The sequence below is a fragment of the Ostrea edulis genome, chromosome 2, assembly GCF_947568905.1.
Source record: "Ostrea edulis chromosome 2, xbOstEdul1.1, whole genome shotgun sequence".
In the NCBI taxonomy this organism is placed as follows: Eukaryota; Metazoa; Mollusca; class Bivalvia; order Ostreida; family Ostreidae; genus Ostrea; species Ostrea edulis.
Genome location: NC_079165.1, coordinates 86,809,287 through 86,836,086, shown reverse-complemented (window position 1 = coordinate 86,836,086; position 26,800 = coordinate 86,809,287). Strand labels below are relative to the sequence as shown.

The 26,800-nt window shown below is 35.0% G+C and overlaps 1 protein-coding gene across 2 annotated transcripts; it reads right to left on the bottom strand.

Annotated features, from left to right (window-relative positions):
* Window positions 1-1,763: 1,763 nt before the first annotated feature.
* Window positions 1,764-26,784, bottom strand: LOC125679704 (uncharacterized). 2 transcript variants are annotated; one of them, XM_048919141.2, is made up of 10 exons: window positions 26,272-26,777; window positions 23,474-24,323; window positions 21,382-21,454; window positions 18,103-18,222; window positions 14,948-16,161; window positions 14,152-14,479; window positions 10,839-11,129; window positions 8,187-8,383; window positions 6,521-6,539; window positions 4,605-4,740 (listed from the first exon to the last, which is right to left on the bottom strand). In XM_048919141.2, the coding sequence occupies exons 1-9, from the start codon at window positions 26,527-26,529 to the stop codon at window positions 6,532-6,534; spliced, it is 3,339 nt and encodes a 1,112-aa protein (XP_048775098.2). In that variant the 5' UTR covers window positions 26,530-26,777; the 3' UTR covers window positions 4,605-4,740; window positions 6,521-6,531. The 2 variants fall into 2 exon arrangements, with proteins under 2 accessions (XP_048775097.2, XP_048775098.2); XM_048919140.2 differs by lacking the exon at window positions 6,521-6,539 and having other exon boundaries at window positions 1,764-4,740; window positions 26,272-26,784.
* Between the last annotated feature and the right edge of the window lie 16 nt (window positions 26,785-26,800).

Below are 26,800 nucleotides of genomic sequence, written 5' to 3'. Positions count from 1 at the left end.
TGAGAGCAATAATAGATTTAATGCGTGCATTAATTCAATTATTGCTCTCTTCAATTTAATTGATGAGAACATCAATTTAGTAGAATTATTGCTTGCAATAATTAATTTAGAGCTCGGTGTAAATAATTTGATTATCTCTTTAATTCAATTGAAGATATCTTTAAATTATTTACAATGCTTTTGTATAAGGAATTAATGCGCACATCAATTCTTTTAAAGAGAGCAACAATTCAATTTAAGATATCATTAATTCAATTGTGGATATGTTAAATTGAAGATATCTTTAATTTTATAGTTGCTCTCTCTAACAGAATTATTGCTCTCTTCAAATGAATTAAATATATCATTAATTCAATTGAAGAGAACAATAATTGAATTAATGCGCTCATTAAATCAATTATTGCTCTATTCAAATGAATTAATGCGCACATCAATTCAATTATTGCTCTCATCAATTGATTTAATGCGCGCATTATATCAATTATTGCTCTCTTCAATTGAATTGTAGCGCACATCAATTCAATTGTTGATATCATTAATTCATTTGAAGAGATCATTAATGCAATTAAAGCCCACATCAATTCAGCTGAAGAATTAATGTTATCATCAATTGAATTAATGCGTGCAATAATTCAGAATTGAAGATATCATTAATTATTTGAAGATATCTTTAATTCATTTGTTGCGCGCATCAAATCAATTGATGATATCTTCAAATAATTGAAGATATCTTCAATTATTTATGTTAATTTGGCGCTCCATACAAATTTACAAACAATGGAATAGATACCGTCATCATAAGCAAAATCCTTCGTCATAAGATAGTTCAACCTTGTATTCCAACATATTTCAAAGTTCGAGTCTACACCCTGTATTTCCTACAAATATACTTTTACTATTGCATCCAATTTTTAAAAATTATGAACTTTGTAGTGCCCAGATATAGACAATCTTTTACTTAATCCACCTACGATCAGGTCTTGTTCTTCCATCTTCTTTCAACTACAGCCCATATGGACTTGACATTGCTGATTGATTGATGTTTTGATGATGTTGATATAGTTCAAAATGAGGATTTGAAATCACTTATTTTAAAAGGTCTTAAATTCAGAGAACCTTGGTCTTTCAATTGGCGACAGAACTTTCTCCATTATGAATTCTGTCAAAGACCATGGAATTCTTCATACTCATGCTTCCGTTTTAGACATATTTAATACACCAGTCAATGGGATGGAGGAACATACTCATGCTGAGAAAGTGGTATGTCAACATTCAAGTCAAGCTGTATATCCTAGAGAAGGAGATCCCACTACTCGGGAAGTACAAAGCCTGGATCTACCAGCATTAGATCCTACTGAAACTGATGTGGTTGTTCCTCGGATACGAGTTCACAACAACAGTTGAAGCCTTGGAATGAGCAGTAAATGGTTAACAATTACTTAAAAATGTATCAGACTCGATGATTTAAGGATCAAACTCAGCGACTTAAAGATCAGATTGACTCAATGACTTAAGGATCAGACTCAATAACTTAAGAATGTATGAATCTTGCAAACATTTTCTAGATGATATCCATTATGTACAGTGTATGTGATTCAGCTGAGTATTGCAATATTTCCCTAGTTTATAAGCACAAATCAACTGAATACACATGAAACTTGCAAATAGGATAAAGTTTGTCATGCATTATTTCTATAACTTGTTACTTATAGTCTAAGTATACTTATATCTAGCTTTGATAAAAACAAAACGAAACACAACTATTATTGTTAATATCACCTTTGTAATCATATAAATACATACAAATAAATACAGACAGGTAATATACAGGTAGCACAAAGGTACAAAAATAAATAATGCTGACACAGCTGTAATATCAGAGACTGTTGTTTAAATCACAACACACATGGCAAGATTGTTTAATCTGCGTAGAAAAAACCCTGCTCGACTTTTCATGTGTACCTTTATCAAAGACTAGTAAAATATGCTAACTGTGTCAGGAATTAAGTTTTAAAAAGTTACACGTTCTATGATATTCAATGAAACAAACTCTTTTGAAACATCCATACCCTCAGCACCACACACACATTTTGAATTACAAACAGTTCATTGCTAAATGATTCCTGCACAGTTCATGATGTTTGGACATAAAAAATATACCAGTTGTTAGGCCAGAGTATTGTTTTTTTCTGTTTTTTGTCAAGTCATGAGTTCAGAATTTTATCCGCTAACAAGGCAGGACGACAAACAAGAAATGGATAAAGATGACACAAAATTATCACAGCCTGTTTTATAAAAGATATTCTGAGTATAACATGAATTACAAACAGAATTTTTTGTCCACATAGATTACTCGCACTGAATTTAACATTGTAAAATGTAAAAAAAAAACTCACAAAATAAAGGTGGAGTAAACAAAATAGTGTTTTAATTTCAATGAAAAAATATATGCTTATTTTTTAAAACTTGAAATTAGAAAAGCTACTCATGCATGGTCACAAAACAGAAAATAAACATTTGTCTGGCCTAACTTCTTATACAGAGCTACAGTGAAATGTTAAATGTAATAAATAAAGTTTACTTCTACATAAAACAGATACATACAAATTTCTATCATAATTTGTGACGTAAAACCCTTTCAGAGGGAAACCCTATGCACATATTATAACGGGATTCACAATTTTTAATTTTTGTTGTGTTGTAGCAGAGGTTGATGGACTGAATGCTAATTAATATTGTAATGTTTAATGAAGTCCACAAATTGTCATAATGACCCTAACAGTATTATAACAAATTCCAGACAAAAAATGACAATTTCAGTCAAACTTTGCAACTGAATTGAACTCTCAGGATTCAAATAAATTCCTCTGGTTCGGAAAAAAAAAATCTTGACAAAATAGGAAATCTTGAAAATCTAATAACGAAGCTCTGTAGAAGTTATGGTGATTCTGCAGCAGAGCGAACACTGTAGAGTTAATTCATATACAGAGATTCCACGATTGAAGTAGGCGGATTAACGAAGATTGTGGTGGAAGACAACAATTAAACTATGCATTAAAAAAAATTAAACTATGCATAAATATTGATGCAATAATGTTTTCAAGTTTATCTATATTAATGAAATGACACTTAACGTTTTGTAATTCACATAATTATATTAATGTAATGGCATTTAACATCTTGAAATTCATCTATAACGAATTCAAAGCTAAGGACGGAAATGCAGGTTCTTTGTTACAACCTAAAATCTCTTTGAAACTTATATGTACCAATATTGTGTGATAAAGCTTCTATCCAGCAATTCATAATATGACTTAAAACCACATAGAATGAAAAAATCAGTTTGTTATAAGGGTGAATTCATTATAAGTGTGTTCAATGTAACTATGTTTTACTGTACAATGCTTGGATATAGGGATTGTTCTTGACAATTTACAACCTTTAGTTTAAAAGATCTTATCAATAATTATCATCAAGTCCAAACTCCTCCCACATGTCCTTAACGAGTGGGAGACAACACTCATTGGTTGGCAAACACAAGATGCAGGTGAAATCCAGGTAAACGTGAAACAAAATTATCATGCAAACATGATGTGTGAAACGTCATACTTTCGATAAAACAATAAATGTGCATTTGATAAACTATTTCTCATTTACATGCAACTCCCAATTTGCATGTACATGTACATATATTTTTCATGAAGTATATAGGCCTATACATCACTAATTCATAAGTAAACATAAGCAATATTTTCTATAGTACCTCTGGAATGTATAATTCATGGAATATAATGGGGTAAAACTATTCTCTACATCACCAGTAAAAGTCAGAGAATTGACAATATTATATAGAAACTGATTTCTTCGTCTCTCAACAGTGCATCTAGCTATGATTAAAAATACAGTATCTACATAATGTGTAAAAAAGATACAGATTATAAAATTCCACCACGAATTTTCACATGGCTTTGTTGAGATCTCGCCCTAGGAGATGAAAAATTTGAACAGGTACAAGGCATGACAAGCCCATGAGCAAAAAAAATTCACCCTTAGGTTTAGATTTCTTATCCCAACTGCATGGGTCATTATTTTTCATCTACTACCTGTTGATAAATTTTGAATTTTTTTTTTTTTTAGATGAAACGGAATCATTTGAATGCATATTTGTCGTAATATACAGAAAACAGAGAACATACAGTCAGAAAAAAACAAGCATAGTGCACCCCTTAATGTGAAAACAAAAAAATCTCAAAATATTCTCACAAGACATATACCGGTAGATTGAAAAGATATTTCCACAAAAATTACAGAGATTGATGAAAACAATGACAACAGTGACACAGGTTTGTAGTGTGAAGAGTCAAAGCTTATGACATCATAATGGATGACAGCTATGTGAGAAAAACTTTCAAGGCTATTTCACATCAAAGAAGTTACCCTATCTCATATAAGTAGTATACAAACAACCAGTATACTCAGATGATTTCCTTTCTTAAGAAGATCGATCACTTGACGGCAAAAAACAGAATCATGATGACTCTTCGTGGATATCCTTCCGAGACAGAAGGGGTAAAATCTTGACCTCGAGAGTCTGGTCACACATAAGGTCATACACATCGTCTAGTGATGCATTGCTCACACTATGTCCGTTGACGTCCAATATCTCGTCACCTATATTTATCAGCCCAGCAAAGCGTTCCTCTGCATCGATCTCTTCTGAGAATCTGGACACGAAGATACCTATCAATGGGAAACAGATAATGACCAATGGAACAACATAATATAAACCAATCTTTATGACTTTGATATGTTTAGAAATCACGTAATAAAATTTCGTCTTTTGAAACATATATGTAGCTTAAATCAAATATCAGATTGAATTGACACAAATCAAAAAATGGCAATTAGATTTTAGAGAATCTTAAAAGATTAATGTGTATTTTGCATATGTACATGCACACTATAATGGTAATGAGCTGATCTTGAGAACTAACGCATAGCTACAGTATATGAAGTTACTCATTGTGATGAAGTTGTACAGTATCTTTAGGCATCTAATTCATACTTTAAAAATCTTAATATATTTCATCAATGAAACAGCAGCTAGATCACTAAAATTGTATCATTTTGATTCATATTGTTTTTATGAGGGGATTTTGAACGTTAAAATCTTTTAATTAAACATAGTTTGTATTGATGTCAATGTGAAAAGCCAATTCTTCATTAATAATATGCATAGTAGAAAGTTAGTTTGTTTTATATCCCTTTGAGAATTGAGGTGTCATCAGGTGTAGGAAAAATTCCACAGATTTTGATCTATGCATGGTGATCAGGGCCGTATCCATGGTAACAGGCAAGGTTCTTTATCATGCTAACACTTGCTCTGACTCAGGACCTTGGATTTTAAGCTCTCATTCAAAAGACCAGTGATTACCTTTCCAAAGATTTCGAAAAAGAGAAGTCACCATTTATTTTATGTCTTAGGTTGACACAGTCAATAAAAATACAGGCAAGATTTGAACCCCTGACCTCACAATCAAGAACTGAATGCTCCAACCACTAAGCCACTGCTGGAAATCAGATTTCATAAAGAAAAGTACACCTCACAATACACCTTGCCATTGTTTTGTGGTTGATTCTAAATAAGGTGGATAGGTCACTGCAGATTAACATACGATTTGCAGTCACAATAACCCATATTTATGAAACATTTAAGTTTAAGATACATTAATTTTGTAGTTCTACTACATTGCACTTCCTTAAAATTTGTTACTTTGGTGGTAACATGGTTTAAGAATAGTAAATTGTTGACATTAATGATCAGTCTTCTATTAGGAGAAGATAACTCTTGCTCTGATCATTGAGAAATTTTATGAGGTACTGGAATGTGCATGCTTTCTGAGTCTTGTCGGAGAGGCTCGCGATCCACTTAAAGGTTTTGGTGTATTCAATGTGGTAGAATATGGACCCCAGCCCCGAATTTCAAAACTGCAAAATCCCCAAATGAGGCTCGCACAGCAACTGGATGGCATTTCCTCTGAACTACATGAACTTGATTAATTTGCATATGAAAGAAGCATGTATACATATGATATATAATGTACATACAAATATCAGTTCATTCACAGCTGGTTATCATTAAAGCAGGAATCAAAAGGCCTATTGTGTTTAGAGACTTGGTTAGTTTTAATGGAGTACAGTTGAGAAACTACCAGTACATATAAAGTAAATAGGAGATATGTAGAGAGAAAAACGAGAAAAATAGCCTACTTCATGTGAGCACTGCCCCTTAGAAAATATCACACTTTAAAACGTTGCTAACATCATAAATGCAGCATTTTCGTACATATTTATGTACTGAATAAAAAAAATCATAGAATGTGAAAAAGTGAGATTATAATGCAATAATGTGATTACACGAAAGTGTTCACCATTAAGGTAAGTAAAAATCAAAAGAAATCAAATCACCCACCAAACAGAATCTGAACACCACAGAATGAACTCAGTCAGACTTACTTACCATGTCAACTTTTAAACTCCTAGGAATTCATTTTAATTCAAATAACTATTTCATTCCAAATGCAGAACAAACAATAAACATAATATCATATTCTTTTATGAGTTTTATCATGCTTGAAAAGAAAATTTCAAAAGTCTATTAAATGCAAAAACAAGAGGCCCAAGGGCCACATCGCTCACCTGAGTCACTTGGCTCATATTTAAAGATTTTCCCTATATATTTGTAAGCAAAACTTTGATACCCCTCCCCACCCTTGTGACCCCATCCTCCCCTGGGGGCCATGATTTTAACAAACTGAAATTTGAAATATGTCAGAAAGCTTTCATATAAATAACAGCTTTTCTGGCTCAGTGGTTCTTGAGAAGAAGATTTTTCCTATATATTTGTATGTAAAACTTTGATCCCCTATTGTGGCCCCATCCAACCCCCGGGGGTCATGATTTGATCAAACTTGAATCTGCACTATATAAGGAAGCTTTCATGTAAATCTCAGCTTTTCTGGCCCAGTGCTTCTTGAGAAGAAGATTTTTAAATGACCCCACCCTATTTTTGTTATTATCTCCCCTTTGAAAGGGACATGGCCCTTCATTAGAACAAACTTGAAAGCCCTTCACCCAAGGATGCTTTGTGGCAAGTTTGGTTGAAATTGGCCCAGTGGTTCTTGAGAAGAAGATGAAAATGTGAAAAGTTTACGACACCACCACCACCGACGACAACAGACAACGGACAAATTTTGATCAGAAAAGCTCACATGAGCCGAAGGCTCAGGTGAGCTAAAAAAAGTATTATTTTGCATTGGGAAATCTGCAAGGTGTGAAAGTATTTATTATAAAACTGAACTTCAGCTCCTATGGAATCCTTCATTAAAATATATAGAAATATTAAATTATGTATGAAGCTACACGTTAATAAATCTGCTTGTATGATATAAGGAAATACCCCCCTCCCACCCCTCCCCTTTCGTTATCAGTGGATGAATCGAAGACTCTGCAAAGAGTTATCTCTCTTTTAACACAAATTGTGTTTGAGCAAATCTAAAATGAGGCAAAACTGTTTCAAGTGTAGAAGAGTGAAAAGAAAAGCATGGGGCAAAAATCATCCTGTATGCAGTACATGTATTGTTTGCTCCAGTAAACGACACTGACCCATCTTTATTTCTCATCATCAGTTGTGGCAGATTTAGCTGGAATTTTGTGTATCCACGTCAATCAAAATGTGTCGACATCCACATGTTAGAGAATAGAAACACAGACTTAATGGTGGCAGGTACTTGTACGCTGTGTCACCAACCTTTTGATGACAAGGTACATAAACGATGCCTGTGACATCATTGTTTCCAATGTCTGATTGTGCAAGCTTTACTACATAACTCTTGACTAAATCTGTCGAAAGGGAAGACGAGTGCAGTGGAGAGAAACCTTAACATTGAAGGACATTGGATTTGTCTTATTTCCCTGTAAATGACATCAAGTTTGAATTTATCTTATTTTCACCTGTAAGTAACACCATGATTGAATTCATTTTATTTTCCCCTGTAAATCACATCAAGTTTGAATTTGTCATAATTTCCCCTGTAAATGACACCATGTTTGAATTTGTGATATTTCCCCTGTAAATGACACCATGTTTGAATTGGTTTTATTTCCCCCCTGTAAATGACACTGACCATGTTTGAACTGAGTGCTGCCCCTTGCTATGTAGAATCCGATTGGTCCCTTGTGTCTTCTGTTCAGTTCTACAATCTGTGTCCCATCAGACAAGACTTCCCTGAGCTGACTGACCGAGACCTCGTCCTCTGATGTTCGGGACTCTACAGAACTACAGTGACCAGTCACCTTCTCCTTCTCTGTCGTCTCTGTGCCTCTGAAAAAATAAAGTGGACCTGGCACATGGTCAACAGTGCTTTACAGCATAAGTGCAATACCCAGAAACTTATCTCCAACTAGATTTTATCCTATATTCCTGTCAGTAAAACTTCATGTGTGTGTTGTGACTCCATTCTGGCCCTGAAACATTTCATTTCCTACAATATTTTGTTTTCATTTCTTATTACTCCCCTTGGAAGAGGCCATGGCCTTTCACACAAACTTGTATCCAATATTAAGGACAATTTGTTAGAAGTTAAATGTGTGATTTTGGAGAGATAGTCGAAAATACAAAAACTTCATAGACATTAGGCAGACAACAGACAAAAGATTTCAGAAATTGTGTCAAGAAAGCAAAGCATCATTTATTCATAAACATTCAAATATTGTTTTCTTCAAGGTCAGGGACGAAACACTACTTTGTGCAAGATGAGAAATGTATTTGCTGTTTAGAACTTGTCTTTTCGGGTCATTGGTAGGTCTTATAGAATGTAATTTGTTCCTTATAATACCCCCCCCCCCCCAATAAACTGGCTCCCGAGTATTAACTCTTTACACCAGGCACAGGTTGAGTCCTATAAGGGTGATAACTATGTGAAGTATTTTCTGTACATAGTAGATTAGCTGAAGATCTCTCTATAAGTAGATTAGCTGAAGATCTCTCTATAAGTAGATTAGCTGAAGATCTCTCTATATGTAGATTAGCTGAAGATCTATCTATATGTAGATTAGCTGAAGATCTCTCTATATGTAGATTAGCTGAGGATCTCTCTATATGTAGATTAGCTGAAGATCTCTCTATATGTAGATTAGCTGAAGATCTCTCTATATGTAGATTAGCTGAGGATCTCTCTATATGTAGATTAGCTGAGGATCTCTCTATATGTAGATTAGCTGAAGATCTCTCTATATGTAGATTAGCTGAAGATCTCTCTATATGTAGATTAGCTGAGGATCTCTCTATATGTAGATTAGCTGAGGATCTCTCTATATGTAGATTAGCTGAAGATCTCTCTATACGTAGATTAGCTGAAGATCTCTCTATATGTAGATTAGATGAAAATCTCTCTATATGTAGATTAGCTGAAGATCTCTCTATATGTAGTATAAGTGAAGATTTTTCTGTGTGTAGTATAGGTTAAGATCAATTCATACGTAGTACAGGTGAAGATCATCTTTAAAATTTCATGAATTGTAACTCCACAAGTCAGAGTTGATCTAAAGCACAGATACACTGGATATCTGTAGAAATCTAGGAAGTTTCCAGTAGTTATAAAATCATAACAGTTTGTCCTACATTTATACTTATACAGTCTACTCCGGATATAATGAACTTCAGGGGACTGACCTGAATTTTTCATTGTATCCAAAGTTCAATATAGCCAATGCTGAACTACACAAATATTGCTACTGGGGGATTTATTTCAACTTCAATATAACAGATAGTTCAATATAACCAGCTTCAATATAAGTGGAGTGGGCTGTATATGCAAGTATCATGAGAAAGGTAGTACTTATAGCTGACAGCAAGTCTAGGTTTATTGTTAGATGATAACTTATATTCAAAGTTGTATGTCTTTTTTTCTAGGATGGTCCATATTAAACGTACAGAATTTCTAATATCATCAGAAAGTCATTTTGAAACATGTCCAGAAAAATATTTACGAAATGAATTTCATTTTTAAGAATACGTGAGGGTATGATCTGCTATGCTTCAGGCCGGCCTACTTCACGAAGCGAGCTAGCACTTCATTAAAAATATCTGGCGTGAAGCGTTGCACTTCATTAAAAGTATCCGGCATGAAGTGTTGCACTTCATTAAAAGTATCCGGCGTGAAGCATTGCACTTCGTTAAAAGTATCCGGCGTGAAGCGTTGCACTTCATTAAAAGTATCCGACGTGAAGCGTTGCAGTTCATATCCTAACACACTTTAAAAAATTAGGTTTATTTTTGTAATTTACATTTTACTTTCATTTCTGTCAGAATTACCAGCCATTAAAATATTGGTAGACATTTTATGGAATGTTCACAACTGCAACACATTCATGAGGAAATGGCTTTTCATTACAGTTTGTACAGGTATCAAAGGCCAAAACATTGGAAATGTAAATATTCATAAATAATCATTCAAAGGTGGAAAGACATAGATTCAACACAAACCTACAGTCTGTTAAACTGAGATTGTTTCTAGTTTCTAATACATTTTCCTATAAATTCTTTTTTAATCAAACAGAATAATAGTTGTATTTAAATTACAATGTATATTCCATCACTCACCTATACACATCATCAGATATCCACAGTCAGTCTAGCAAATGAGAGGGACTGTGGGTATCTGACAATGATATCTAAATATTGACACAGACATCGTCACATCAGTCTTTTAATTTTCCAACTTATTAACAGCATTTACCCATGAGTGAAATTCTCTGTAGATATTAACAGCATTTACCCATGTGTGAAGTTCTCTGTAGATCTGTGCTTGGAACTCTTCTTCCCGAACCATTTCTTTAGGGACTTTCCCTTCTTGGCTTTTGGGGGTTTTCCCTGTGGGGGCGTGTCTGTCGGAATGTCGCCGGGCCGGAACTCTCCTTGTGTTTTGTTGATCCCTTTGTCCAGACTCACAGCCTTCCGCAGTGTCTTAAACTTGCTCTTTGCTGCAGCTCGTAAATTACTCATCTTGTTGGAGAGAGAAATCCTGGATCCGCTCAGCTCTTTGCTTTTGGACAAATTGGTGGTGCTTCTGTTGTCAAGGAGAAGATAAAATCATTTATTCACTTCATTCATTCATTTGATTCTGGTGCAAATCTACTGACCAGGGACTCATCTCCATAAGTCAAAGAACAAAATTACTTTTGGTTTAAAAGTCTAAAGAGCTACCACTAGTCAGTGAATGTTATCATTGTCATGTCCAAATGAATACTTCTTCATATCTGTTGGACTATATAGTAGACAGGTGTTACAGACACATACAAACTGCACCTTACTCCGTGCAGAGCTGTGCAGGTGTATTAAACTGTAAAGACTTCTGTACACTTACTTCCACTTTATACATGTATATGACACGAACTTGAACTGCGTCATGTTCATGAGATACTTTTTTCAAGATGTTGTTATAACATCTAATTATCAACTTATGTTGATTTGTTATACAGCTTTGTACAGTATAATACATTGTGTTTATTAACAAGATTAAATGATTTTATTATAAACAGGTGAAAGAATAGATTATGTTTTATGAAGGATTACTGATAATTACACATGACAAACCACAGATTATACAATTATAAACTTTTCTTCTACTTTCACATTTGATCAACATTACAAATGTACAAACTTTAATATATATATATGAAGAAAAAAAACCCACCTCAAAATAATTCAGTGCTGTATAATATAAGTCTACATATACATGTATTTAGCCATCCCCACACAGGTCTATGTCAGATGTTAGCAGAACATAAAAATCTTGTGATGTCATTCCGGAGCTGTGCTAGCAGGACTAGGGTGTTAACCCTCCCTAAGCACTGGGCACATCCCTCATCAGACAAGGGGCTTTCCCATTGTGATTAATAGAATCCTTCATTAGTACGAGTGTGGGATAGGGAAATTCCACCGAGGGGACAAGATTCGCAGTCTAGGACGAGGCTTTGCCGAGTCCTAGACAGCGAATCTTGTTCCAGAGGTGGAATTTCCCTATCCCACACGAGTTAATAATGAAGGATTATTTTTCTCACATTTTACCTACAGTTTAGTGCATAAATTTAGGAGCTTTGAGAAAATTCTAAATTATCAAAATCCTCATTTGAACTTCGATGCAAAAACTAATTAGATAGGCAGAAAGAGCATACCCGAAAATGGTATACACTGTAAGTGTAAACTAAAAAAAACTAAGGATGTTCACCAGAAAGCTATATACATTAAAATTTAAAGATAACAATGCAACATATTTTTGCTTCATCGTGTACCGTAAATCTTCACCGTGTAACGTAAATCATAGAAAATATATTACGTCACAATCAAATGACGCCGCAGCAGTGTGAGACAGAAAAATCTCACATGGCTGTCTCACATGGGTAAAGTCTATCTCACACTGGTGATAATGTGAGAAATACATTTCTCACATTAGCACTAGTATGAGATCGACTTTACCCATGTGAGACAGCTATGTGAGATTTTTCTGTCTCACACTGCTGCAACGTCATTTAATACGCAAGTTCCGAGTTACCCAAAAGTTATTTCCCTTTGTCGAACTCTTTCGCATTTTATGACGTAAGGTGGGTACACAATGTATACATTATATCGTAGACTGGCATTGTACATAACGATTACGTACGATTAATGTAATAAAAGCGTAACTTTTGTTTATATCAATCACTGGTATGCATATTCTGGCCATATCAAGCATAATTTGTTTGAATAAGATCATCAAATTGGCTATTGAATCATTATTCGTTTCCTCTTCTACATGCATGAGTGACACTTTTATCAAAGAAAGATGGCAATTAACAATATTTGTTTGAGCCATTTTGTTATCCAATACTCATAAACTCACTAAAGTTGCCTTTTCCCTGAGATAGGATGGTCTCAGAAACTCTGGATATCATCTTTTAAGAAATAATACAACGATAGTAATTAGCAAATGTACCCACTGTCATAATCTTTTATGTCATAATTTACGGAAGAGTTCGACAAAGGGAAATAACTCTTGGGGAACTCGGAACTTCCGTATTGTGACATCATATATTTCTATGATTTACGTTACACGTTGACGATTTATGTTACACGGTGAAGTAAAAATATTTTGCATTGTTATCTTTAAATTCTAATGTAGTATAGCTTTCTGGTCGACAACCTTGGGCTTTTTAGTTTACATTTATAGTGTAAACCATTTTTGGGTATGCTCTTTCTGCCTATCTAATAGTTTTTGCATCGAAGTTCAAATGAGGATTTTGATAATTTAGAATTTTCTCATAGCTCCTAAATTTATGCACTAAACTGTGGGTAAAATGTGAGAAAAATACTCCTTCATTATTTACTCATGTGGGATAGGGAAATTCCACCTCTGAAACAAGATTCACTGTCGACTCGGCAAAGCCTTGTCCTAGACTGCGAATCTTGTCCCCTCGGTAGAATTTCCCTATCCCACACTCGTACTAATGAAGGATTCTATTAGTATCTAAAATACTAATATATCTGACAAGCTAACTCTTCTTAAAGACATTTATTCTAGATATGAGAATAGTCTGTCAAATCTGATAACATCAACATCATAAATCACTTTTAAAAATAGTATGTTGCTACATAAAGGCCTTTTAAAAGACAATACTCCCAAATAGCCTTGTGAGTTTTTAGATATGTTTTACCACAACCTATAACAGTATTTTTTGATTATTTATCTATTTTTTTTAAATATATTATTTTCATGCTTCAAAAGATTTTATCTAAGGTTTAAACATATAAATAAAAATAAGTTCACTAAAATTTTATCCACTAAAATTAATTCTATATCTTGTAGACCCAAATCCACCAAACTTGTGTCCTGCCAAAATAAACTGGCTATATGGTACGCAATTTTTCTCTCTCCTTGTTATAAGTAGTTTTTATGTTGTAAAGTATTTCATAGCATTATAGTACACATAATTGTACGCAGAGTTTCAGTTAGTTTAGCACTAACCCAACATTAACAACAGACCATTGCATGGACTTAATTGTAACTTTTGGTTCACAAGCTTCCTTTTAAAGAAACTGTAATGGTAAATTACCCATAATTCCTGACAGGTAGTGGAGGAACTTCTTGATTTGTGTTGCATATTGAGGTCCCTGTCACATTTGGGGTGCTCTGCGACACCTCTCGACTAAGTCTAGAACCAGTGTTCTGCAACATTTCTTGACTATGTCTAGAACTAGAGTCTACTACACGACCAGTAAAATCATTAGTTCCGTCACCATGGCATTTAACATCCTCACTACCCAGGTTAACCTTGTCTGGTTCTGGTTCAGGTACGTCTGGTTTTCGGTTCACACGTTTCACTTTGGCGTAAATATGATGCGAGGTATCTGGTTTATCTTCATTCATGTCCCGTCCACAGTCTACAGCAAACAAAGCGTTATCAGTCAAAAAACATTTCATGTTACATATTGCAGTAAATATACAGAGATGATTATTTGTTTTACGTTCCGTTGAGAATTTTTCACTCATGTTGAGACATTACCAGCTGTAGGTGAAGTATCACAAATTTTAGACCTAGATGCTTAGCACTCAAGGCCGTAGGGGTAAAGGTTCTTTAACATGCCAAATCCTGTTGTGACACAGGACGTCCATCTTTAAGGTCATGTCCAAAAGATCCGTGATTCTCACTTCTAAATGCAGAACGTTTGGCAAAGGAGCAATCACTACCTATACTTAAGTCTTAAGTTGGTCATGACACGAGCAGGGCTTGAACTCACAACCTCCCAGTTACAAATCGAATGCTTTACCATTGAGCTACTGCAACTGGTAAATATACAGAGAAAAAGCACTGCAGTAACAGTAAACAGTTAATTTATAAAACAAAGTACCTGATATGGTGAGTTGATGGCTGCCATCGTCGGCTGGACACATCACCGTGGCATAGTCTGAATCCTGGGGATCAGACATGTCTGCCGTGGCTGGTGCAGCAGTGTTCCTCACTCTCTGGTAGGAGTCCGATTCCTCAGACAGTTCCGAAGAACCAGAAACTGGTTCTGTATTCACAGACTCTGGTAAAGAGGTCGACGACTCTCGACTTACTGTTACATGGGATCTTGTACCTATCTCATTAGACAAATTCCGGTGCTCCAAATCTCGTTGATCTGATTTTGGCACTTTTTTCTTCAACACTAGGGGCTTAGCAAATACATTGTCTGAGTCACTCTCCATCAGGTCCTCCACATCCAGCCCCTGCCTGTCCATCTTCATCACAGATACTTCGTATGGAGTAAGTCTCTCTGGTCCTGAGAGTCCTGAATTATCTGTGTCACTCTCTTCATTGTGTCGAACACTGTAATCATTCAAATCTGTCACCTTCAGATCTTTTTTGAATTCCACTTTTATCACTGGGTTGTTAAAACATGAATTTGGTGAATCTTTATCATTTACATCCACTACCTTCACTAGTTTAGAATTGTTATCATTTTTTTCAGAAATGGCAAACTCTTCACAATGTGCATCCATGAAGTGATTTCTTCCGTCTGCATCAAGAGCAATCTGCGAAGAAACGAGAGTTTTCTCTGACTGATCAGAATCACTGGACAAAGATAATTTCCTGGAGTGTCTCCGTATCTTCTGCTCAAGTGTAGGATTAAATCTGAATTGATTCTCATCACAGACAATGGAATTAACTTCAGGTTTTCTCAGAAGAGAACTCTCTGACTTGCTCTTGAATGTCTGGACATTGTATGACATCTTTCCTTTAGGATCTACAGGAGTAAAATTGAGGGATTTTTCTTCTCTGCGAGGTGTACATATGGCTGACACACTGCTTCCACTTGTGCAGTTCTTCCAAGTTGGCGCACTGTTAGGTCTTGCTGTTAGACATCGCTGTACTATTTTATACGGAGTAGGCTTCTTCCTTTGTTGGTACATTTCCCGCACAAACCTATCCTCCTCTGCGATAGTCGGCAACCCGAGGCTTGGGTCTGAATCATCCACTTCCTCCTCTTGTTGCTGGTGCACCGCCCTAAACTGGTACCCAGCCATGGAAGGATGATGCTGGATTTCCTGAATGATAGAGTCATCATCACTGTCCTTCCTCCTGTAATGTTATAGTAAAATCAAATGAGATAATGAGATACTGTAACACATGTCGTGTACAATTCATAACTTAACATATACTGCACTGTGTATTTATTTTAACAGGATTCATCTTTTAATGGTCTTGTCATTGAAGCACTAAGAATGCTAATTCATGATTGTTCTAAAATACAAAAATCTCTGTTTATCCATTATCAAACATGAAATAATTTTAAAAGTGATAAAACGAGAATTATGCCAAACAGTGCACATGCAAATTGTAATGCATTAAACTTTAAATAAGACTTAGTAGACAATTACAGTATGAGTGGATAGAAGACAAATAAAACTAACTCTCACACACTACTGATAAATCCACAATGCAAATTCACGGGAAAATAAAATGTTGCAAGATATGTTAGTGATAGCAGTCTTCAATTGACAATATAGTCTACCAGAATACATACAATACTGAAAATATTCTGACACCATTTTCCTCATTAATGATCAATTGTATTTAGAGGTATTGTTTTTCACTTGTACAGGTTCCACTGGGTTCTATGTGCCTACGGGAAGCGACGGATATACTGCAGAACCGAATTTATGTTATCTGGAGGGATGTAGCACACTTAGTTCTCAAACCCTTGAACTTTTATGGCAATTTATCTGCTGTTCAAAGGCGAGTTATAACAGTATGTTTACCAAAACTTAATAACCAAAAACAATGCTTAAAAAACTGGTGACCAATTACAAGTATTAAATACTGTTTAGAAAATTGCCTCAGGATGCACTGCACACAGAACAAAATCTGTCTTACCAGTACTTATGCATGTAGACCAAACAGGTTTTATATTGGGTTAAAATATTGCAGAAAATACTCGATTAATCTATGACATCATGAACTACACACAAGTCAAAAATATCCCTGTAATTCTACAGACTTTGAAAAAAATGTCATGGAACAAGTTTTTTGAAATATTTCATTTTTTCTTAAATTCAGTCATTGCTTGGATAAAAACATTTTACAGAGATATTGTATTTTCAACAATTAATCAAAGTGAGAATTTGTCAAGATGTTTCAGTAATTAGTTGGTTTGACAAACGGACCATCAGTAATCCGTTCCTGGTATATTAAACTGACTATATGTAATCCGTTCCTGGTTTATTAAACTGACTATAAGTAATCATATCCTGGTTTATTAAACTGACTATAAGTAATCAGTTCCTGGTTTATTAAACTGACTATAAGTAATCATATCCTGGTTTATCAAACTGACTATAAGTAATCAGTTCCTGGTTTATAAAACTAAATATAAGTAATCAGTTTCTGCTTTGATAAACTGACTATAAGTAATCAGTTACTGGTTTATTAAACTGACTATAAGTAATCAGTTCCTTGTTTATTAAACTGACTATAAGTAATCAGTTCCTGGTTTATCAAACTGACTATAAGTAATCAGTTACTGGTTTAATAAACTGACTATAAGTAATCAGTTCCTTGTTTATTAAACTGACTATAAGTAATCAGTTACTGGTTTATTAAACTGACTATAAGTAATCAGTTCCTTGTTTATTAAACTGACTATAAGTAATCAGTTCCTGGTTTATCAAACTGACTATAAGTAATCAGTTACTGGTTTAATAAGCTGACTATAAGTAATCAGTTCCTGGTTTATCAAACTGACTATAAGTAATCAGTTCCTGGTTTATTAAACTGACTATAAGTAATCAGTTCCTGGTTTATTAAACTGACTATAAGTAATCAGTTTCTGGTTTATTAAACTGACTATAAGTAATTCGTTCCTGGTTTATTAAACTGACTATAAGTAATTCGTTCCTGGTTTATTAAACTAATCAGTTTATTAAACTAATCAGATTAAACTGTCTATAAGTAATTCGTTCCTGGTTTATCAAACTGACTATCAGTAATCAGTTCCTGTTTATGAAGTGTTTGGCACCCTACCTTGAAGTCGTCTGCCATGTTCCCCGAAATTCAAACTGTTCTGGAGGATGTCTTGGATGACCAAACTCAACAGCAGACATTGGTCTGGGGTACAAACGGCCCAAGTCCAAAGCAGATGTCCTTATACAAAATAGAAACAGACAAATTAGTAGATCCACAGAATTCAAGAATTGCTTGCATGACAGAAATATACAATGAATTTACTATATACAGATCTGAAATAAGGAACAAGACACAGTGTATCAGTTAGAACTCCATAACCACTCACCCCCTCCCGTCACTTTCAACCATTTAGCATGTGCAATAAAACAATTGGTTTCAAAGAACTCACTTAATGAATGATAAACAAAACAAGATTTACTGTCCCTGATGGTATATACACATGTAATGAGTAATTAACAAAACAAGATTTACTGTTCCTGATGGTATATACACATGTAATGAGTAACAAGATGTACTGTGAGCAATGCTCACTAAGAATACCCCCCGCTTACCCCAATCTCCCAAAGGGTGTTGTTAATAGGTATAAATTACCTCTTTCCTGAGTGTAAAAATATGGTATGCCTTTGTAGAAGAAAATGGAAGATATGGTCCAAACACAAATCCATGGTATAAACCTATAATTTTGACCTTGAGATCAAAGGTCAAGGTCATAAAGAGGTCATGAATGTACATGACACATAGTCTCATGGTGATACACCCATGTCTTATGGTATGACTATGTCAAAACCCTATAATCAATTTTGACCTTGAGATCAAAGTTGAAGGTCATATAGAGGTCATGAAGGTACTCAACACATCGTTTCATGGTGATTGATACACTCATGTGTCAAATATGATATGCCTATGTCAAAAAACAAAGAAGTCATGGCCCTGACAAGAATCCATTGTAAAAACCTTTAACTTTGACCTTGAGGTCAAGGTCATATAGAGGTCATGAAGGTACTCGACACATCGTCTCATTGTGATCTACCTGTGTGCCAAATATGGTATGCCTAAGTCAAAGAACAAAGAAGTTATGGCCCGGACACGAATCTGCACAGACAGACAGACGGACGGACGGATGGACAGATGGAGAGACAGACAGAGTGATTCCTATATACCCCCCAGAACTTCGTTCGTGGGGTATAATTAACAAAACAAGATTTACTGTCCCTGATGGTTATATACATATGTAATAAGTAATTAACAAAACAAGATTTACTGTCCCTGATGGTAGATAAAACTGCCTCTTACTCTCTTCAACAAACAGATGTCGTATTTATAAACACATTCAATTTGTTACATTTCAATTACTGTAGATAATATTTTACGCGAGTACTTATTGCGAAATGACTCATGGGCGTCAATCGCGAGAACATAAATTCGCAAGTGCTCTTCTGATCAAGAGTTTTTTGCATGGAATTTGGCAATATAAAATCAAAAATGAGCAATTTTATTTGGCTAGTGATGTTTCTCGTGAATTTACATGATAATAAATTCCTCGCATATATTTAGGAATTTACATTATACACATGACCTTGAATTATAACCTCTTTGGAAATCATGTATCATTTTCTTAACTCCACCCAACCAATTTATCTCTGAAACAGGTACTGAATAAAAAAATTTCCTCAAATTATTTAACTTGATGTGGTTGTCATAACCTTCGACTCGAATTCAATAAGTGTTAGAGACTGGATAGTGTCCACAACAGTTTCTGGTCACAAGACACACATGGGCAATCACTATATCCACCATCACTTTGCTGCAATGGGTTCTTTTTTAAAAGAACATTTAACAGACAGATGAAGATCATACATAACCCCTGATAAGGAAATAAAAACATGAACTCAAATTTCAGAGACTTAGATTTAAGGCCACCTTTAAAAAATTGTTTGTTTGCCCTCTCAATAAAAACTGAACCAAAAACAACAAAAAAAAAACAACAAAAAAACTAAAAAAAAAAAAATAAAAAAAAAAAAACAAACCCCAACCTGACTCAAAACATCTTCAAGTGTCTGAGAAATGATAATAATTTTTCAAAATTAACATTTCAAAATTTGTTCATCCTCTTTAACATCAGTCTTTAATTTTGCATCTGCTATTTCTTGATCTGACATTGAAGGAGGAATGATACCTTGTCATAATGGCCAGCTTCCTTTTCAGAAATATAAATATCAGCAATACCTGTATATTCCTTTTAAATTGAATTGCCTATCACAGGATAGCTCAATTACAGGCAAACATGTCCACTGCTGATCTGTAGATCGCGGGTTCCAGTCCAGCAGGTTTTTTTCTTCACCCCCCCCTCCCCCCGATTACTTTCTACTAAAACTGCATTTTTGAAATAAATAAAGTAAATTTGAATATTTTCAATTTCAAAATATTATTGTACATATTCTCCACTTTCCATCCATATCAGATTCTCTGATTTGTTATATTCCTCATAGACAATATCAGAAAACATCATATACATCATATACTCATTTTAAGTCAGCATTTCGCAAATTCCATGGTTGTTATAACGATCTAGTCTGCCAATACAACCTATCATAGGGTCAAATGATGTCTGACGTGTTTCATATCGATTGTTAGACTGTTCTTGGCACACTGATTTTGACTACGAATAACTCCCTTTACCTGATCAAGATATAAGGCTCAAGGCGAGTGTGACCAGTTGACAGTGGATGCTTATTCCTCCTAGGCACCTGATCCCACCTCTGGTATATCCAGGGGTCCATGTTTGCCCAACTCTATATATTTTGTATTGCTTACAGGAGTTATGAGATTGATCACTGTTCGTTATCTTCACCTTTCATACACCATCTTTGTGATCATTAATAAATTCAGCAATAAGAAGCCATGTGGCAGTGCCAGCAAAACAGCAGAAATTTCAAGTTGTGCTGGATGTGTGTCCCCCTTGTAAGTCAGTAGATATTCTTAAATACTCTCCCTACCTACCTATCCAAATTTTAAATGCTGGGCCGAGAGAGGCCAGCAAACAAACAATTTTTTAAAGGTGGCCTTATTCCAATGCATGGAATCTTCACATAGCAAGTTGTGTGGCCATATCTAGTGGCTTCGTTAGAACTCTTTGTTAATTACATTGTAAACCTGATAAGTATACTGTACAATACAAGATAAAATAAATGAAGCATTTCATATACATGTAACTTTAAATCAAAGTTCAACATTTGTTTCTTCAAACAAGATTCCTATTGCATGTACTGTAGTAAATCTTGATTTCCAGCTGGGATGATGCCTGATTAAGCTGTGGAGACATGACTGAGTACTTACCCACTGTCGTAAATTCTATTATCCAGTCTCAGCCTCGACAATGACTGAGTAAAGCCCGAGTCCACGTCTGAATCTGTTAAAAAAAACGGCATTGTTAAAAATACATGCTACCACTGTCAAAAGTTACCAGGACTTGTAAACACTTAATCCCATCAATCTTCTGTGTGATCAATAATTACATTCTATGTAAGATGAAATCATGCTAAAAACTATTATGTACTCTAAAGAAAACCCACGACAAATATTTCATGCCATTGTGACAAAGCATCCTTAATGTATGCAGAATCAAATCAAGTTCCGAAATTGTATGATATTTCAGGTCACCAATTGCAACTGTAAATCCATAAGTACAATGACAATGACGTAAACGTCAAAACAATTAATATTCCACCTCACATCACAGCTCTATGTCAAATAAATCATGTTAATTTGCGACATCATTAATTTTCTGAGTCATACAAAGATTAAGTACTTTGGTGACCCATTCTGATATGGTAATTGTTGTGAATTGAATTTGGATATGTCTGACAGACAGAAATTGTGTTGATGAATTGAAATTCACATGGGAGGGTGCTTCAATAGACCAAATTATAAATCTTCAGATTACAGTATAATTCATTGTGGATCTTTATCTCATTAAACATATGGACATGTAATTCAAATATATCTTAAATCAGAGAGAGAGAGAGAGAGAGAGAGAGAGAGAGAGAGAGAGAGAGGGGGGGGGAGGAAAAGTTCTGGGCTAGGTTATGCATTAATGCTTTTATCCAATTATACACTTAAATCAAGAATGTGTATGAAACATTGCAAACAAAAAGTATTGATATTATTACTGGGCTAGCATAGTTGTGCTCTTTGAATTTAAAGTTCAAAATAGCTTTCAATCCAATTTGAAATTACTTTGCAATATGAAAGGCTTTAAAAGGGCAACATTTTCTTAAATTGTAGATTGAATGGCCTTTAACAATGAATCTAAACCTTACAAAATACCAAGAAAGTTATCTGATTGGAGAATATTCATTAAGATTCATAATTTGATAATTACAACATTTAGCATTCATTCTAATGGAAGAAAGTTAAGATTTCTCCATATGAAACTGAAATATTTAAAATGTTCACAGACAAGGATGCCTACCAAATCATGCCTCTCTCTCTCTCTCCTTCTCTCTAATAGTCTATCCCTTTACCTAGTAGAAGATCCCCCAGTAATTTACATGTCTGTAGCAGTAATCCTATTGTAATATGATTGTATAAATTATTCATTCATGCCTATTCATTCAACACATTGTTAAATTTGAATCTTGTGAGAGAATGTGTCCCGAAAACAAAGAGATATACCTGAGTGTGTACAGATAAAACACTGGGACCTATTTTATTGATCGACCCTGTTATACATTGACGAGAATGGTGATACCTGCCATTCTATGTGATAAGCCTACCTTTAAAATATGCCGTTTATGAGTAAATATCAATAAAATTATTTACCTGATAGCTAACCAAACAGGGCCAAGCCCTCAAAACAACACCCCTCGCTGTAACATGCTCAAGACTGCACGCCTATTTTAGCAATCAGGAATAAATCTAAGCTCTTACATAAACTACAGGCTCTCTTCTGTATTAATGTTTGCATAGTCTTATACAGCTCCACAAAATCTTTACATAATCAGCTACAACTGGGTTTTTGGGGGTGATATTCATGCACTTGCCACATTTGTTTTTCATGTACACAACTCTTACACAATACTGTAACAAATAGGCTGTTAGAGTTATATTGATACTAGGACTGGCAGTATACAAACATAGCTTCTAAAGGACAACTTGGTGCATTTAGGCTCATATGCAGTACATTTGATGTAGTTTAATACAATGTTTTCATTAATACCTTTGGTGTAATTTGGTACAGTGAAAACTGCTTAATCTGACACCTGTACAATTCATTTCATTGGGCATTCCGACCCTTGTTTTTTCATTCACAATTTCATATTTCCATCGTTTTTTACACTGTCTATTCAGACATACTGTGTATTCTGACAAACAAATGTCTCAGTACATGTCAGATTAGACAGGTTTCACTGTACAACGCTTTTATTACCTTTGATGTAGTTTGATGCAGAGTTTTCATTCTGTTTTTGCTTAAGATAACCGTCAATGGATATCAGATGATCTGTCAAGCTGTGCGCTCTCTCCAGCGGATTCAGGCCAGAGTCTGCATTGTAAGGGGGAGGTTCGTTTCTGGGTGACAGGTATGAAGGTCCGAGGTTGGAAGACTGTACTGATGAAGAGTCTAGGTCGATGGCGCTGTCTGGAGGGGAGTCTGGACTGAGAACTCTCCAATGTTGGGAGTCTGATAAGGCACCGTTAGAACTGCCAGGCATCTGCTGATGAAACTCCAGTCTACGTTTAAAACTCCGCAGCTGACTCTCTTTCCTCTCCAGTTCTAGTTCTAACAGTTTGATACGATCTGCCCCGTAATCATTCTCTGATGGTTCAATGGCCCTGTGAAATTGCACCGGAACATATTCTTGTGCATTACTGTCATTGTGTATGTGATTGTTTGGCAAAGTATGGCTCTTGTTTCCTGGAAGACGTTTGAACTCCGAATGTCTTTCTGTTGAATCTAGAATCAAGGAGGGAGTTGGACTAGTTAAACACGAGCGTGGAGGACGATGACGGCCAAAGATGCTCTCCATTTCTCTATCCCACTTAGTGACAGCTGGCCTTTCTGAGCTTACGCTTCGAACATCATCATCATAATGGACCTCATCGTCAAAATGCACACGAAGTCCAGAGTTGAACATTCGTCTTGAGGGTCTCTTTGAATCTGTTGGTTTGTTCCTTTGGAAGGTGTGCGGATACTTGTTATACAGATTTAGGAAATAATCCGATGTTGAATCACTTCCATGATGTCCAATTCCAGACGCTCTTCTTGTGTTCTTCAAATCCTGTAAATATTTACATGTATTCATTCAGAAAATAAACCATATTTAAGGAATTTCCATGGAGAATTAATTCATCATCAGTAAAATATTGGCATGCATTGCATGCAAATGTCACAGTACTCCACGTTAGTATCACCCAGAGCTCCAAAATTCACATTACTCCAAAATTCACAACAAATTCCTTCAAAATTCAACACATATTCCTCCAAAATTCACAAATTCCTCCAAATTGACCACATATTACTTCATGCTTACTGCATATTGCTACAAATTTACTATTATATATTACCTACAAAATATACACTCAAATTTGGAACTTGCAAGTTGAAATGAGGGAAACTTGCAAAACTTTGCAAATTGATCTTTTATCAACCTTCTTTTCAGGGAAAGTTAAATTACATTATTTTGAATTCCACATTACTATAAAGATAAATCAGTCATATGCAAAGCCAATTCATTATTCCTTGATTCCAGTGCTTTTTGTAAATTGTAGGTTGGATTGTCATTTTGAGAGTTTATATGAGTTGAACATGTTAAATTTGTGAGTCAAAAGAAAATTCAGTAAATGTTTAGGCCTACTTTATTCAAAAAGCCTTTGAGAAAATAATTCCAAGATGAGTTACAATGTTTCTTGAATTGTGTTTGTTTGAATTGCTTTTGTTCATGTATGGAATACTTATAAAACTATTCTGATGATGATTAAGAACAGGTAATGTTATGCATAATTCAAATCATTCAGTACACTCTGCTTTCTGCAAGTATGCATGTATATAGCCAGTGGTTATATACAAGTCTTGTAGATGTTAGAAAGCTCGGAGGCTTTTCCTACAAGGATCAAATACTTTTCCATATTGATGAACATATGCAGTGTGAACTTAGTACATTTTATATTTTGTACTTGTGTAACCTTTCTCTGAAAAACTACTTTTTTATTTGCTATATTTCCTGTTAACAAATATCCGGCAAATTGAAATAGTAAATTACCATTTCAAACCATATCAATGTATTGTGACGGTCATAACAAATGTAAAAATAAAACAAAAAACTGCATTGAATGAAAAGTTGAAAGGTCTTTAAAATATCTGTCAAAAGTTGCAAAGAGGAAATTGTATATTCATGGATGTAAATTCTGAACTTTTCCTCCATACTGAATTAAAGTTTCATATCTCTCGTAGTGCATTATACTAGAATTATTACATTAGGCCTTAGTAGGCATGCATGGTGTTTTGTTAATTAGCACGTAATGAAATATTAATAAGATGGGACAGCACAATATCAAATGACAATGGTCGATATAATACATTATAATTAAAGGTGTATAGACAGACACTGTTGAGAATGCCTGGTGGTGTTCAAAAATAAAGAAAATCTTAACAGAATCTCAGAATATATAACTTACATATTGATGGGGTATACAGACTAAATTGGAGGGAAAGAAATGGCTGGGACATAAAGGAGGAGAAGAGGGGAGGAAGAAGGGAAAGAAGAGAGGTAAAGACGGGAGAGAGAGAGAAAAGGAGTGGGAGGAAAGGGGCGAGAGACGGAAGAGCTGGACTCCCAAAGACAAAAACATTATGTTTGATTATTCATTATATCAGATCTTGTATCTTTATAATGAAAATTTTAAGCATGCAGAGTTGGGGAATAAACAGTCTAAATAAACAAATCATACCATGTTGACTCATGATCATTTCTAAAGTGAATTACAACTGTGACACATCAACAATGTTGTACATGTCTGTGGTTATCAAACCTGCAATTCCCAGGACCGGGAATCGGACCCAGGACCCCTGCATTACTAGTCAGGTGCTCAAACCATTGAGATATAATCCAGGCTCATATCCATGGTCCCTAATTACTACATTACTCTGTGATAGGTTGTACAATGCTTGATTGTACACATAAAAATCATTGGACACTAACTTTAACCAAAGAGAAAGAATAAACATACCTGTAAGGATCTAGATCTCATTGTATAATTCCTGCTCTTGATTTTTTCTGTGGATTTACCAAGAATGTCCAGTCCTGGGGAATCAGAAGAGGTAATGAACGGGTTCCTATCCACCAGGTCGTGGTGTATCGCGGATTGTGTTGATGGTCTGAAATCCGTCCTGTTTCGAATTTGTCCAAGAACATTAGCAGAGTCTATAAGATCATTGTAATACGATTGTTGTATAGGAAGCCCACTGTTTAATCTCATTGCATCCATCGTTAATCAGTTTAGACAATTATCATCAGATCAACGACAGGTGCGCGAAAAATGACCGCTGAAAAATTCCACTGGAAACCGTTAAATATCATGCATTTTTCTGTTTGAATCTATTGTACAAATGAAAATATTGTGCCATATCGTTTTCAATACACAGACACACATCAAGTTTGCCTTATTCATTGATTTTCACGAGCACGAGTCAATCACCTGTCCATCTCGAATAGTTTAGCTTTGTGTAGTAACCTTCGAACGTCACAGGTTTTTGTGT

Excerpts from the sequence above, each read along its gene's own strand:
- LOC125679704 (XM_048919140.2), bottom strand. The coding sequence starts at position 26,529 with ATGGATGCAATGAGATTAAACAGTGGGCTTCCTATACAACAATCGTAT. Across the intron at positions 21,455-23,473 it reads TGCATCAAACTACATCAAAG|ATTCAGACGTGGACTCGGGC; the intron begins GTAATAAAAGCG and ends TTTTTTTAACAG. Across the intron at positions 16,162-18,102 it reads ACATGGCAGACGACTTCAAG|GAGGAAGGACAGTGATGATG; the intron begins GTAGGGTGCCAA and ends ATAACATTACAG.